The 14,532-nt window shown below is 46.3% G+C and overlaps 1 protein-coding gene across 2 annotated transcripts in view; it reads right to left on the bottom strand.

Annotated features, from left to right (window-relative positions):
• CORO1C (coronin 1C) overlaps positions 1 to 14,532 on the bottom strand; it is a 78,888-nt gene that overhangs the window by 42,152 nt on the left and 22,204 nt on the right. Inside the window, exon 2 of one of the 2 annotated variants that reach the window (XM_018061087.1) lies at positions 9,386 to 9,585. The exons of the other annotated variant lie outside the window; for it this stretch is intronic. Coding sequence (XP_017916576.1) covers positions 9,386 to 9,580 — 195 coding nt within the window. The 5' untranslated portion in view covers positions 9,581 to 9,585. The remainder of the gene's footprint in view (positions 1 to 9,385; positions 9,586 to 14,532) is intronic. 2 annotated transcript variants of the gene reach the window in all.

The following is a 14,532-nucleotide window of genomic DNA, read 5'->3' on the forward strand; positions in this document are numbered from 1 at the left end:
AAGCAAAGGAAGGAAACGATGCTGGCCGGCTGACAGCCCCAGAGCTCTGATGGCCATATATGGTAAAAACCACTGTCAGAGCCTGTCAGGCCTGCGGGCCGGCTGCTGTGGACATATCAGTGAACTGCAGCAGCGCCAGAGGCCAGCCAAGGAAACGCACAAAGGACAGGCTGCCTGCTCATCTCCAGGGGAGGGTGGAGGATCAGGGGCGGGGTGGGGGGGGGGGTGCGGCGTCATCTGCCAGGGCATATGCTGAGACATAGCCACTTGCTATAATCAAAAATAGCCCCCGGGTACACGGTGAGGTTCCTTCTGCCAGGACTTTGTGCTCCATTGTTAATAACTGGGGGTGAGGAGGGTGTCCCCCCGGCCCCCCAACAGTCACTGGGAGAAAATGCAAAGGTCCTTCTGCGGCGCTTCATGTGGTAATGAGGCCGTGCGGCGCTCCTGGGGCCAGCAGCTCGGGACACAGTTTGGAAGTCATTGTTCTGCACCTGGTGCCTGCCACCGCCACCGCCACTGCCGGCCCCCACCCCCTGGCCCTTCACAGTTGTCCGTACCATCAACGGTTAAGGTGCTCAGGGCAGGAGGCAGCATCTACTTCAGGAGGCAGTAAATGGGCATCCCAGGACACATCAGGACACTGGCCCTGCGTAAATGCTCTGGCCCGTCATACCAAAGCTACCCTGTGCCAAACGTCCACATCTGTACAAAGGGCTACCGGCATCGCCAGCCCTCTCCAAAACGGGGCACCGCTATTTGTGGGGATGGAAATTGCCTGTCAGCGGCGTACAGCAGGGCGAGTCGCAGCCAATGCAAATCCAGCAGGTGCTGGCAGTGACTGAGGGTCACAGAGAAAAGCGCCATCGGGAGACTGCCGTTCCTTTTGAACTAGTCCATGAAAGAAGGCACTTATCAGCACGATGCCTGGCACTTAAAGGAAGCCTTCAATGATGTGAGCTTGCTGCGACTCCGTCACAGCCGCTGTCTGCGCGCAAAGCACGGTGGAGACCAAGCACTTTCCAAACCTCGAGACAATTCTCAAGCTGCAAGAATCGGAGCCCTGACAGGCTAGTGTTTTTTGTTATTAAGCCTTCCAACCCCAGAGAAAGAATGCAAAGGATTAAGTGTCAATTGGGCCATGGTTTCTATTTTTTTTACATCTTTCACCCTCAGTGGAAAAAATAAATGTTAATCAAAAATATACATGTACAAATCAAATAGAGACTCAAAGTTCTAATCCATGGAAGAACTCAGAGCTCTGGGCAGTCACTCGGTCTGAGTTTCAATTTTTGCAACTGTAGAACAGGTGTATGACAGCAACCCTGCTGTACGCAAAAACTAAGACATGATGTATGAATGGGACCCGCCAAGCACATTCTTGATGCCGTGAATATGACATGAAATCACCACCACTTTCTGAGGCTGAAACAGTGCAAAGATGCTATATGGATCCAGTTTTAACAATAATCCTAAAATGCAGAGCAATGCTTACTCTGGTTTTCCTCCATATAATGGTGAAGGAAAATTCCACTTCTGCACTATTTACACTGGAAGTGAAGGAAAAAATGGCCCAAAAGTGTGAGATTTTTCTACCAAAAGGCTGTTCTACAGCTCCTCCTAACTCCCCCCTAATCAAACATTCTATTTCTCCAACATTAGAAAAGGTCTTCCCAATGCAGGGAGGAGGGACAGGGCTCTCCCTGGTTCTCTGCCCTCCTGGGGACAGGCCCCTCTTCTCACTCGAGTTTAGTGAGTTGGCTGGGCTCCTCTTCTGTTTCACCTCTGGCTCCCATGCTCAGGAGAAACCCAACTTCCAGTATTCTATCCTGGAAGACTTTATTTTCACAGACTGTATATATTCTCTGTGACATCTTCCTTGACTTCTGAGGCTCGGTGAGAACTCATTTCCCATAGCTGTGTCAAGAGCCCTTTAGGCACAAACATATCTCCCCATTGCAGGGATAAGTGTCAACTGTTGGCAAAACCTTTTTAAGAGCAAGAATCCAACACATGTTCTGGCAGAGCAGGTGCTCAAATGTCTCATAAATAAGCATGTGAATGAATTAATGTAATTTTTCTAAAGTACTGAATTAGCTTTCATTAAAGTTTAAACAATTAGCTCTTCGTATACACTTTGGTAATATTAATGATAATGCTTTTTAAAAATAATATTTACATGTAATAAATTCATTATAAAACATTTTGAAAGAAGTACAGATAATTATAAAGAAGAAAATAAAAATCACCTTTAGTCCCACCATCTATGTTAACATTACAGTTTTCTCCCAAAATTAATAACATAATCTGAAGTTACACCTAAGGCAGACTATAACCTTATAACACATTTTTGGGTTATGACAAAATCACAGAACATAGGATAAAAGTATCTTGCCATCTAACATAAACTTCTCTTGCTACTGCACACAATCCCTCAATATTCATTTAAGATTTATTAAAGAATCCTATATATCTATATGTATTTATCTACATAGATTTTTTTTTAAAGGAGAGGTAGAAAGAGTATCTAAAATTACCCAAAAGGCCTTTGAGCCTCATAAGAGACATGGGTTCGATGGCTGGGTTGGGAAGATCCCCGGAGGAGGGCATGGCAACCCCCGCCACTATTCCTGCTTGGAGAAACCCCATGGACAGAGAAGCCTGGCAGGCTACAGGCCATAGAGTCACAAAGGGTCAGACACAACTAAAGTGACTGAGCATGCACGCAAAGGACTATCTTGAGTTATTTATTTACCCATTGTGTGATCTAACATTATGAGTCAAGTAAGCATCATATTCTGAGAATACAGCTGATCCTTGAACAATACGGGTTTAAACTAGGCAGGTCCACTTAGGATGCAAATTTTTTTCAATGAATATGCACTACAAGATCCACAGTTGGTTGAATCCACAGATGCAGAACCATGAATACAGAGGACCAGCTGTAACCTTAAATGTGTATTTTCGGCTGCCTGGGGGTCTGTGCCTGTAACCCTAGTTGTTCAAGTGTCAACTGTACAGTGTTTTAGTTATCACTACTGCTCAAGTGTTGTTGCTCAGTCACTCGGTTGTGTCCAGGTCTTTGCGATCCCATGGACTGCAGCATGTTAGGCTTCCCTGTCCTTCACTACCTCCCGGAGTTTGCTCAAACTCATGTCCATTGAGTCGACAATGCCATCCAATCATCTCATCCTCTGCAGCTCCCTTCTCCTCCTGCCCTCAATCTTTCCAAGCATTAGGTCTTTTCCAATGAGTTGGCTCTTCATATTAAGTGGCCAAGGTATTGGTGCTTCAGTTTCAGCATCAGTCCTTCCAATGAATATTCTGGGTTGATTTCCTTTAGAACTGTCTGGTTTGATCTTGTTGGCCAAGTGTCTTCGACTGCTTAATGAGTCATCCTAAAATTTAGCTACTTAAAACAATAAATATTTCTCATCTCACAAAGTTTCTGTGGGGTCAGGAGTGCAAAAGCAGCTTATCTGGGTGGTTCCAGCTGGTTTTCATAAGGGTTTTCATAAGTCAAGGTGTCAGCCAGGGCTGCAGGGATCCACCTTCAAGACGGCACATTCACGAGGTTGGTAAGTCAGTGCTGGCCACTGGCAGGCGGTCCCAAGGACCTCCATAAAGCTAACTGAGGGTCTTTACAACATAGCAGCTCCAAAAGAAACAAAGTGGAAGTCAATATGCTTTTAAGACCTAGTCTCGGAAGCCACACTCCATTGATTCCTCCATATCCTAGCGGCGACAAAGGTCACTTCCATTTAATGTGGGAGGAAACCGCCTGACGGCGTGACACGAGGAGGTGAGGACCACTGGCGGCCACTCTGGAGGCTGCTGCCACAGTCGGTAAAGTGAGACGATGGAGAGCCCTGCTGCACAGACAGCCATCCAGCTTACACACCATCCCCATCACCCTCCCTTTATCTGTTAGCTGGCTAAAAGTATAATTACCTGACAATGTGAGGATGCAGCCTGAGACAGCAGCTAAGGAAATCCAAAGTGTGATTTCCACTGTCTCAGTGAATCAGAGGTAAACGCTGAGCTGGATACTAAATGTCAAGCAGCAGCACTTAGAATACTGACTACAGTCAATCAAGATTTCTTCCTCAACAAATTTCTTCTTCAACAAATATGACAGAAAAGTACTCTAAAGCAGCCCTTGCCAATCTGAGTTCATGGAAGAATTCAGTCCTAACGCCCTACGGCAGCTACTTATGTAGTGGATTAATTTCTTTCCTATGCATCTACAAGGCTTAGCAATGTCCATTCCTTGAGAGAACTAAGAATATATTCAAAAAAAAAAAAAAATTTCAAAAAAAAAATTTCAAAAAAAAAAATTCAAAAAAAAAAAAAAAAAAGAATATATTCACTGAGATGATTTCTGTAGGGCCGAATTCTTTCACAAAACTCTAGTTGTAAAGGGCTACAAATGAGTTGGAAAGATAGTTCACGGACATAAATAAAGCAAGATCCCAAAGATTCCCATAAAATATATGGGAGAAACATACCGATGTATAAGAAGGCAGCACACAGCTACACCAGAGGAGCAAGAGGAGAAAGGAGACAGAGGCCCAGAAGGTTAGCAAAGACTGAGCCACATCCACCCTGGCATGGCCAAGAGCACACCTGCTCTCCAAGGCAATTGCTGGGAAGAAGAAATCAGCAATCATGTCAATCCTCCCAAGTAAGAACCGTCCAGGGAGGAAGGAAGACAGAAGCCCTCCACTTTGCATCCTACACCCAAGTGGATAAGAGATCGCGAGCAAAGAAGTCTAACCAACTTCCTCAACCCCTGTTCAGGTTAGGATTTCCAGGTTCTCTGTGATCGGCAGCTTTAGTGTGTGTGTGTGTGTACACACGTGCATGCACACACCTACCCACAAACACTGCCGTGCTCACGTAAGCCACAGTGGCTCACAAGAGGGAAGGCAATGCCTCCGTCCCACGTCCTGAGTATGGCTCCCACACTCAGGAAGGCTTGCTCAGGCCCACGTGGTAGAGCGCACAGCGGGCCAGACTTTTATGCTTCTGACATGGCAGCTTGTGCAGTTGTGGGGAAAAAACCCCCACGGCCAAAACCACAGAGCCAACTTCTGTTCGGCAAGAATGCTATTATTCATCCTCTGCAAGACCAAAGAACAAGAACATGTACTAGGCCACACCTTGAGAAGTCATGACAGGACAGCATGCCGCAGCTTGATGGAACCATTAGGAAGAAACCCTGAATCACGTGTGCTAATCTAAATTGCCCCACCTCAGGGCTCAGTACTTTCCACATTCCCCCGGCAGTGAGTGACCCCTTAAAATCCTATAAAATCTTCTGGATAAAAACCTCATAAACCAATACACTTAAATAAACATATTCATTCCTAAGCTTACCTCTTGCTGTGTACACATCAATGTATTTGTCTCTAATACTCTTTCCATTTTTAAAGTCCTGGAAGACAGAGACCATGATTCTCCTAGACTCTAACCACAAGCCTCATGAGGCTACAATAAGTCCCAGTACACCAGTTAGTGTACTGCTGACACTAACTTTGAAGAGAAACTCACAGGGACCATGTTTTAAAATGGGGAGCCTTTCAGAAAGAGTCACAATACATCTTAAGATCAATACACACATATTCAATATTAATATGGACAGAAAACCCCCAAAACACCGCCAAAACCAGCCTGGCTGACTATAACCAGGGGTAAAAACTGCAGCGGCAGAGGTCATGGGGGGAGGACATGGCGGGTGGGGAGCAGGGGGCGACACACATTACCAGAAATCTCTGAGATAGTTATTTAAAAGCATACGCATCTCCTTAGGTTCATGTTTAGAGAAATCCTAGACTGCCATCCTCACACACAGGAGTCCAACACACACCCAGAGCATCATTTCCTGCAATCTTCATTTCAAGCATCGCTTCATATTACATGTGGGAATTTGGTTTTCCCTTCCCTTTAAACAAAAGCAGCACCTCGTTATAAAACTTTTTCAAAGTTGCCAAGACACTGAAGTCGCAGGACCTCTTTTCCAGGGCAGAATCCTGTTCAGGATCAAGGGTTCAACATGCACTCAGGGTCCTGAGTGTTTTCCTCCTTCAAGGCTGCCCTTCTAAAGGGGAGACAACCATCTCAGCACCAGAAATCTCCAGGGGAGTGGGGGGAGGGTGGAAGGAAACTGACCACAACAAAAGGTAGACACAGCACTCCTGGAGGACAGAGATTACAGACGATCAGACCAACTGATCACATGCACATCTAACCAACTGCGCACATCCAACAATGAACCATCACTGTGAAAACGTAAAACTTATGATCCTCATTCAAATATATACTATTAAACCAAAATTAAAAGGAAACAGATATCCGGGGGCAGTTGGCCCTACGAAGCCTGCAGAAATGTAGGTTTCCTGACAATGTGGAACAGAGTTCTATTTTCTAAAAGCACGGGTAGTAAGTAGTTAAGGGACAGGGTCTTAGGAAGAAAAGAAAGGGGAGTGTTATCTGACACTCCAGGGCTCTGGGCTAGGCCCTGCCATCCTAGCAGAGCCTTTCAAGAGCTCCTGAGACACAGGACTGTCTACAGGGGCCAAGGATTACTTTTCTTTGCTTGGCTCAGCCTTGCCTTTGGTGGAAAAGCAACCAGGAGTAAACAGGCACCTCCTTCGCAAAGTTACGTGTTGGCACTAAGGAGGGAAAAAAGGAACAACAGCATTTCCCTTGCTGACTCCTGGGTAGCCAAATGAGAAAGCATATTAACACTGAGTGCCACGGGAGACAGGAAATACTTCCGAGATCATCTGGAACTGCCAAAGCAGAAAGGCGCTTTCATATAATACAGAGCCTTTCACGTTCCAGACAGAGAAACGGCAGAGAAGGACAGAGTGAGGAATCCAGGCCCCACCAGAAGTCAGTGACTGAGCCAGCACTGAGCGCCCGGCTCCTGCCTCCCGGGCCCGTGTTCCTTCCTCAACACCACGCTGATCCTAAGGGCGCAACACACATGCTTTAATACACAAAAACCCCAGAGTATGTGTGAACCCACTGATTATAAAATGTGATAGCCCCAAGTACTGGCTTTATTTTCAATGGGTGTCACTGGGCTTAGTTCATGCCAATGTCACCTCCTCCAACACATATTAATATTTAAGGACCAAAGCCACACAGAATGCTATTACAAGCCTGGGAAAGACAGGCCCTGGAGGCACCTCCAAAACCACCACTTTGCTCAAACATGACAATTTCTGAAGCAACTTATTCTATCCTAATTCCTATACAGTTGCTTAAAGAACAAAATGGCAAAACCTACTTATTGACCACTTCATGTTAAAAACCAAAGCACCGGATCCAGCTGGCTTTGGACCTGCACACAAGTCTCCCTTACACGGTATAAGCAGAACCCTAAGCTTCCCATGGTTGGTGAAAGCTAAGGTGGATTCACAAAGCCTTCTGTGGATGTGGGACTTGAAGAGAACTGTCTGAACTCAGGGGAAGATTAGCCACTTGGAAGTTGATTTTGGGTTTCTTAATTGGCTTGTTCCATTTCTTTGAAGCCAAAAAAAAAAACCAAAGTCTTAAATTTATCCTCTTGAACTCAAAAGAGATCGCGGTGCCTCAGAGCCTGATCTTGGTTAACAAGCTGAGGTGTCTTCTTAGCTAGCCACCATTAAGACACCACTGAAAGTCAAGTTTTCAAGTGCTCCTTGCTCTTGGTAGACAAATCAACTAAAAAGTTGTGGCAATCAAATGCACTACTGGCATCAGATTCCAAATCCCACTCCACAATCAGGTAAGTACAGTTGTAACAGTGTAATGTATTATTCTGCTGGGAAAGATTGAAGGCAGGAGAAAGGGATGACAGAGGATGAGATGGTCGGATGGCATCACCGACTTCAATGGACACAAGCTTGAGCAAGCTCCAGGAGTTGGTGATGGACTGGGAAGCCTGACGTGCTGCAGTCGATGGGGTCGCAAAGAGGTAGACACGACTGAGCGGCTGAACTGAAATGAATGAATTATTCACCACCAAAGCAGACGTCTTCTCCACAAAAGTGAAAGTATCTGAGTACAAAATTTAATTTCAATTTAACGAAGAGTCTTCTTTAAAAAATGATAGACAACTTTGCCAATAAGAAAGTACATTTGGAGACATATATCAGATTTGTTCCCCAAAGGCATCCATGTCCTGTTTCTGTAGTGAGATGGTTCTGTTGTATAATACCACATCAATCCAGTCACCGAGGTGCAGATCAGATGCTAAAATAAAACGAGTTTAGTCACGAGCATCTGAGAGAATGAAAAGTCAAAAAAAACTGGAAGCTTTCCCAGCAAAAGTCTTCCTAAGAAAAAAACACCAAAATACAATGGGAAACAAACTTTGACAGAAATTTACGGACCGTAACCATTTCAGAATCACACGGCCCATCATGAGGAGACACGCCCGGGCTCGGGCTCAGGGAGACCCACTGTTCCCAGCAGAGTGGAAACAGCTGTGACGTGACCCAGCCTCTGCGTCCTTATCATGAGGGCTCAGGACTCACCAAACCTATTTTCCTCCCAAAAGCTAATCAGAAAATGACTCTTTCCAGGCTCTCCCTTCAGTGTTTCCCGCCTGTGCACCCCCCCATTATTTGCAATTCTGGGATTTCCTGTTAAAGCTTGCACAGACCTCATCTACAATTTTCAAGAACGGTCAGAAAGTTACAAACCGCCTATCTGCTCCCGCATATTGGAGAGGGTTCTCTGGAAGGATGAAGTCAGAAGGGAGAACTAGGAAGCCCAGCAAGGCTGAAAATCACATGGAACCACTTTCAGTAGAGAGCCTTTATTTCTACCACTTGTGAACGCTGTTTAGATCCTATGCTGAAACTTACTACTGCACAGACTTGCAATTTGCATTGTCTGGGGACATTTTCTCGGGCTCTCATCGCACTTACCATTCAAAAACAAAATAAAACCAAGAAGTCTCAGTCCGCATGATCACTCACACATACACACGCGTTTCTTATCTATCTTTTACAATTTCTGCCCGTTTAAGAACATTACTGCTTTTAAAGCTGCACTTCGGGAATCTTTTAAGGCGAGCGGCTGATTACTAACCAAATCATGAAGTCCCTGTGCCTCTCCGCACTCACAGCATCTCCCTAAGAGTCTTTCCTGTCCATAGAGGGCACGTCCAGAACAGCATTCACCATTCTGCTTAATGATTCTCTGCCAGAGAAAACCTGATGTGGTTAGTAAAGCGTGTGGAACTTAACCTCAACTACATCAGAGTCTAATGGCCCCAGAAATCACACAATGCTGAGTGAACTATCCGTCTCCAAAATCAATCCATTACAGGCTAAACAGAGATTACTGGAGGGTGTCATCTCACAGGATGGAAAGTCAGATGACTTACCTTGTGCAAAGGGAGTACAAGGAACGCTCCTCCCCCACTCGCTTCTACGATTATGGCAACGAATCTGGGATTGACAGCGCAAAAGGAACTGTCCCAGGTCACTCGAGAAACCCGGATGTCATCATAACACTGGTCATTTTTCACTGCTTGTCCAAATACATGCCGAAACTTGCTCTGTCGTACCACTCGCCTCATCGTGTCTGTGCGAGGACAAAAAGTAAGTTAAAATCATGCCCCTGAGAGAAAATTTACTTTTAGAAATAAAGAGCTCCAAGTCAGGAGAAAAAAAAACAAAACAAAACAAAACAGAACAGTATAGCATTTTGTCTGCTCTCCTAAATGGTGGCCAAATGGCAAACCCAAATTTCCTTTAGCAGCACGTACTCAGAGAAAACTGCAAAATGTGTCAGGGAAAAAATTACAAAGAAATGAAAAATTCCAAATTCGAGATCCAGAAACAGCTCATTAGTTTTAATTTTAAGAGAAAGATCAAGGTAAAGAATGAAGGAAATTAGCCTTTCAGGGCTGGGTGGGACTCGAAAGACGATCCACTATGATCCCCACCCCTTTATAGATAAGGAAAACTCCAAAGTGAAGTCATTTGGTTGATTTGAAGCGGAGGAATCCCCTCCTCCCCCAAATTATGATACTGTGGCTTTTTCCTCAGTCTGCCAAGGTAATTTTTCCATTTTTAAGCATTTTCCCCAGACATCAGCACTCTGCCATCTGAGAACAGTGTCTGCTCACGAATGTTTCCACAAGACCAGCTACGAGCAGTGGAGAATTCACAAATAAACCGCCCTTGCCTTCAAGAGGCTTCCAACACAAGCAGAACAATCAGAGCAACTAAGAACCACATCTCTGGTGCTGTTACCTGGAGTCTGACTACTTATGCTATCATGGGGCCAAAACCAGGTTGAGGAAGAGAAAAAGCAAGGCAAAAGCTTTCATGAAAAGTGGAGATGAATTGGATGACAAGAGGGGTGCCGCTAGCACACCAGATTGATTAGGCAGAAAGGGGCCGGGCTACGAAGCTGCCATGATGGAGAAAGGCCTGGGGTCATCGTGCCAGCAGCCGTGAGCAGAGGGAAAGAAAAACTCAGGGAGGGGAAAGGAAACCAGTATGTCAGAGCTGACCACTCAGCACAGCCAATTCCCAAGGAGGCCAGAGGACCTGGGGACAGGAAGGGACACCAAGCCTGTGTTCCCGGGCTTCCTCAGGGGTCATTTCAGACCCCAAATTCCACTGGGTTGTCCAACCCTGAAAGCGGTCAGGCTTGAGGAGCAGCAGGCCCCGCCTGACTGAGGCCTCCTGGGCTGCACCGCAGTGTCGTTTTCCTGTCCGTTCACACAGGACATTCCATTCGTGCTGGCCAGGGAGGAAGGAGCCCCCGGAAAACGCAAGTGACGATGGAACACAGGCAAACCTTCACAACTCAGCTGAACACTGGTCCCCCTGTCCCCAAGGACAGAAGAGGGCAAATAATACCTGTCCACGCGTGCCAAATGGGACACATGTGGGGCGGCCGCTAATTACCACCAGCCCCCACCCTTAAATTCCCTTCCTCATGGCTCTGGGCCCACTGCTAAGTGCAGAAGCCCAGGGCATGTGGCTGGGCTGAGGCAACAAAGCCTTGGCAGGCTGCTGAGCACCCGTGTTCCTCAGAGCAGCTGCTGCCAGACCTTCCCAGCTGACCAGGAAGAGCAGATGCCGAAAGCCCTCAGTGAGGAGACGGTAAATTATTTCCTCCCACTTGGCCAGGGCCCTCCATCCATGCAGCAGAATGAATTCATCTCAAGCTGGAGAAGACAAGACAGCTTCCACAAGGTGGTGAAACCTAAGGAAAAGCACATCCATACAAAAACCGACGTACAGTCAGCCTGTCTCAGGGTCCGCTTCCCTCCCCGACCACCTCCACAAGCCGCAGAAGCCGGAACCCCCGCCATGGCCGTCCAGCAGGCGTTTCAGAAGTGCAGTTAACGCAGAGGAAGGGAGACCTGCACTGTGTGCCAAAGAGTTGATCCCGCTTAAGTAACGATTTTACAGATTTCAAACATGAAAATCCCAAAAGGAAATCACGTGAACTACAGGACAAGGTAATTTACAAAAGAAATTCATGAATGGCATTTCTCTCCACTCCTTCCCGAAATCCTAATAAAATGACAGTAAAGGAATAAACACAGGTATAAACGCCAAAAGAGAAGCAGACACTGGAAAGGAGCCTACAGAGAGCAAATGGGACCACGAGCCTGTGCAAGAGGAATGCTGTCGAGCCCGTGGAGCTGGCAGAAGTGAGCGCTCTCCCTGCAGCAGAGGTCTCGGAGGAGCAGCTCACAGAAGGACGCCAGGCCCAGCGCTCAGAAGGGAAACTGGTGTTGGGGGCCGGAGGGGGGCTACAGGGAAAACTGACCAACAGCCTAGTTAGGAGCAGCCACCCAGCTCTGCTCCTCCCGTGTGGCACAGCCAGGCGCTGCCCTCACCCGCCCCAGAAGCCACACGGGGGCTCCGGACAGGACAGCACAGCACAGGTGAGCAGAGGTGCCAGCAAGTGCCACCCAGACAGCCTGGGGTTGCACAGCGGAGCCTCCAGCCCCGGTGTCCCAGCAGGTCCCAGAACACTGGATGCCAGGCCGAGATGGCGCTCGCCTGCCCCCCAGATCACCTCTCTGGGAAGTCCTCCACCCACCCAGCCCCTCCACCCACGCAGGCACTGGGTCAGCTTTTCAGGCTGCCAGCAGTCAGCGTGAACAGACACGTGAGGAAGCCCTCTAACTTGAAAAATGGAGAGTTTTTCCTCTTCACTCAAACAGGCCAGGATACCATCTAATCTCACCAACAATATGAATATTAATATAAATATGCTTTGAATGTCTTCACTGGAAAACATCTCACAAAGCTGCTGGGTGTCTGACATACTAAAATACCTTTAAAAGTCACTTCTGTATTATACAGAGTGACATATGTTACACAGATTTCCATCCCAAGTACAGGAAGTCAGAGTGAGAGGTTCTTTTGCTACAACCATGGAGCAGAGTGTTAGCGACAGAGCAGAGAGGGGGAGGCCAGGGCTTTGGCCGCGCTGCGCTGTCGGGGCCAGGCCATCCACACCCGAGGCCGAACCTCATCTGGGCTCAGCTGCCCACGTGTGGCACGGCTGCTCACACTGCACACAACAGAGAGGAGCAGGGAACGGGGTGGACTCGCGAGTCAGGCAGCCTTCTGAGCGCGGAGCATGCCGTTTACCTCCTGGTCGGGGTTCAGCAGGGCAAGTCATAACCTCCTGCAGGGTCAGAGTCTCTGCCTGGAAACGGGCACAGTACACACAAAGGTGACGTGACCATAACCGAGCCCCTGCTACCGGGACTGCAGCAGGAGCGCCCTATACAGTCAGAGGCAAGCACACAGTAGACCGGCCATCTTCACCATCCTGGTCCTCGACACAAGGTAACCCAGATTCATGTTCCACTTCTGCCACTGACCTTTCTGAGCCTCAGTTTCCTCATCTATGAAAGAGATGATACCTCATAATAAGAATTAAAAACGGTATTTGACACACTGAGTCCAGATGACTTCACTGCGAAGTCTGTCAAATGTTAAAGAATCAATGCCAGTTCTTCACCAATTACTTCCAAACTAACTTTATGAGGCCAGTATTACTCTGATACCAAAAGCAGACAAAGACATCCCAAGAAAACTAGACTAATATCTTTTATAAATATGGATGCAAAAATCCTCAACAGAATACTAGCAGACCAAATCTAGCAACATGTGAAAAGGAATCTACACCGTGATCAAGTGGGACTTTTCCCACCATGCAAAGTTGGTGTGACCTCTGAAAATCAATCAATGTAACGTGTCAATCAAATAAAGAACAAAAATCACATGACCATCTCACAGAAAAAGTATCTGACAAAATCAGAACAAGGACAGACATATAAGTTAATGGAATAGAACTGAAAGTTCTTTCTACATCTTTGATCAACAGATTTCAACATGATTCAATGTGGGGAATAAGCCTCTTTTTTTCAACAAATGGTGCTGAGACCGCAGAACAGACACAAAAGAAGCTGGAAGCGGAACTAGATGTAACTTTGTTCTGTATTTTCCAAGTCTTCTGTAAATGTGTTATATTTTCATAATAAACGCATGATTAAAAAAAAAAAGGCTGGACCCTGACCTCACATAATATAAAATAATTAACTCAAAATAGATCAAAGATATAACTCTAAGAGCTAAAATTTTAAAACTCTTAGAAGAAAACAGAAGTAAATCTTCATGACCTTGGATCTGGCAAAGGATTCTTAGATATGACACCAAAAACACAAGCAACAAAAATAAAAAGTATACAAAATGGACTGCGTTGAAACTAAAAACCTTTGTGCTTCAAAGTCACCATCAAGAAAGTAAAAAGACAACTCACAGAATGGGAGAAAATTTTTGGAAATAATATATCTGATAAGGCACTTGTCTCTAGTATAGAGTTCCTACAATTCAGTAATAAAAAAGACAAATAATCTAATTTCAAAATGAGCAAAGGATTTGAATAGATCTTTCCAAAAAAGAAATGTTCAATAAACACAAGAAAGTTCAGTTCAGTCGCTCAGTCGTGTCCGACTCTTTGCGACCCTATGAATCGCAGCACACCAGGCCTCCCTGTCCATCACCATCTCCCGGAGTTCACTCAGACTCACGTCCATCGGGTCTGTGATGCCATCCAGCCATCTCATCCTCAGTCGTCCCCTTCTCCTCCTGCCCCCAATCCCTCCCAGCATCAGGGTCTTTTCCAATGAGTCAACTCTTCACATGAGGTGGCCAAAGTACTGGAGCTTCAGCTTTAGCATCATTCCTTCCAAAGAAATCCCAAGGTTGATCTCCTTCAGAATGGACTGGTTGGATCTCCTTGCAGTCCAAGGGATTCTCAAGAGTCTTCTCCAACACCACAGTTCAAAAACATGAATTCTTCGGCGCTCAGCCCTCTTCACAGTCCAACTCTCACATCCATACATGACCACAGGAAAAAAGATGCTGGATATTTTTGGTCACTGGGGAAATGTAAATCAAAACCACATTGAAATACCACTTTCTGCCCACCAGGATGGCTAGAATCAGGCCAGAGAATAAGTGTCAATGAGGACGCAGAGAAATC

Source organism: Capra hircus, chromosome 17, assembly GCF_001704415.2.
Source record: "Capra hircus breed San Clemente chromosome 17, ASM170441v1, whole genome shotgun sequence".
Taxonomy (NCBI): domain Eukaryota; kingdom Metazoa; phylum Chordata; class Mammalia; order Artiodactyla; family Bovidae; genus Capra; species Capra hircus.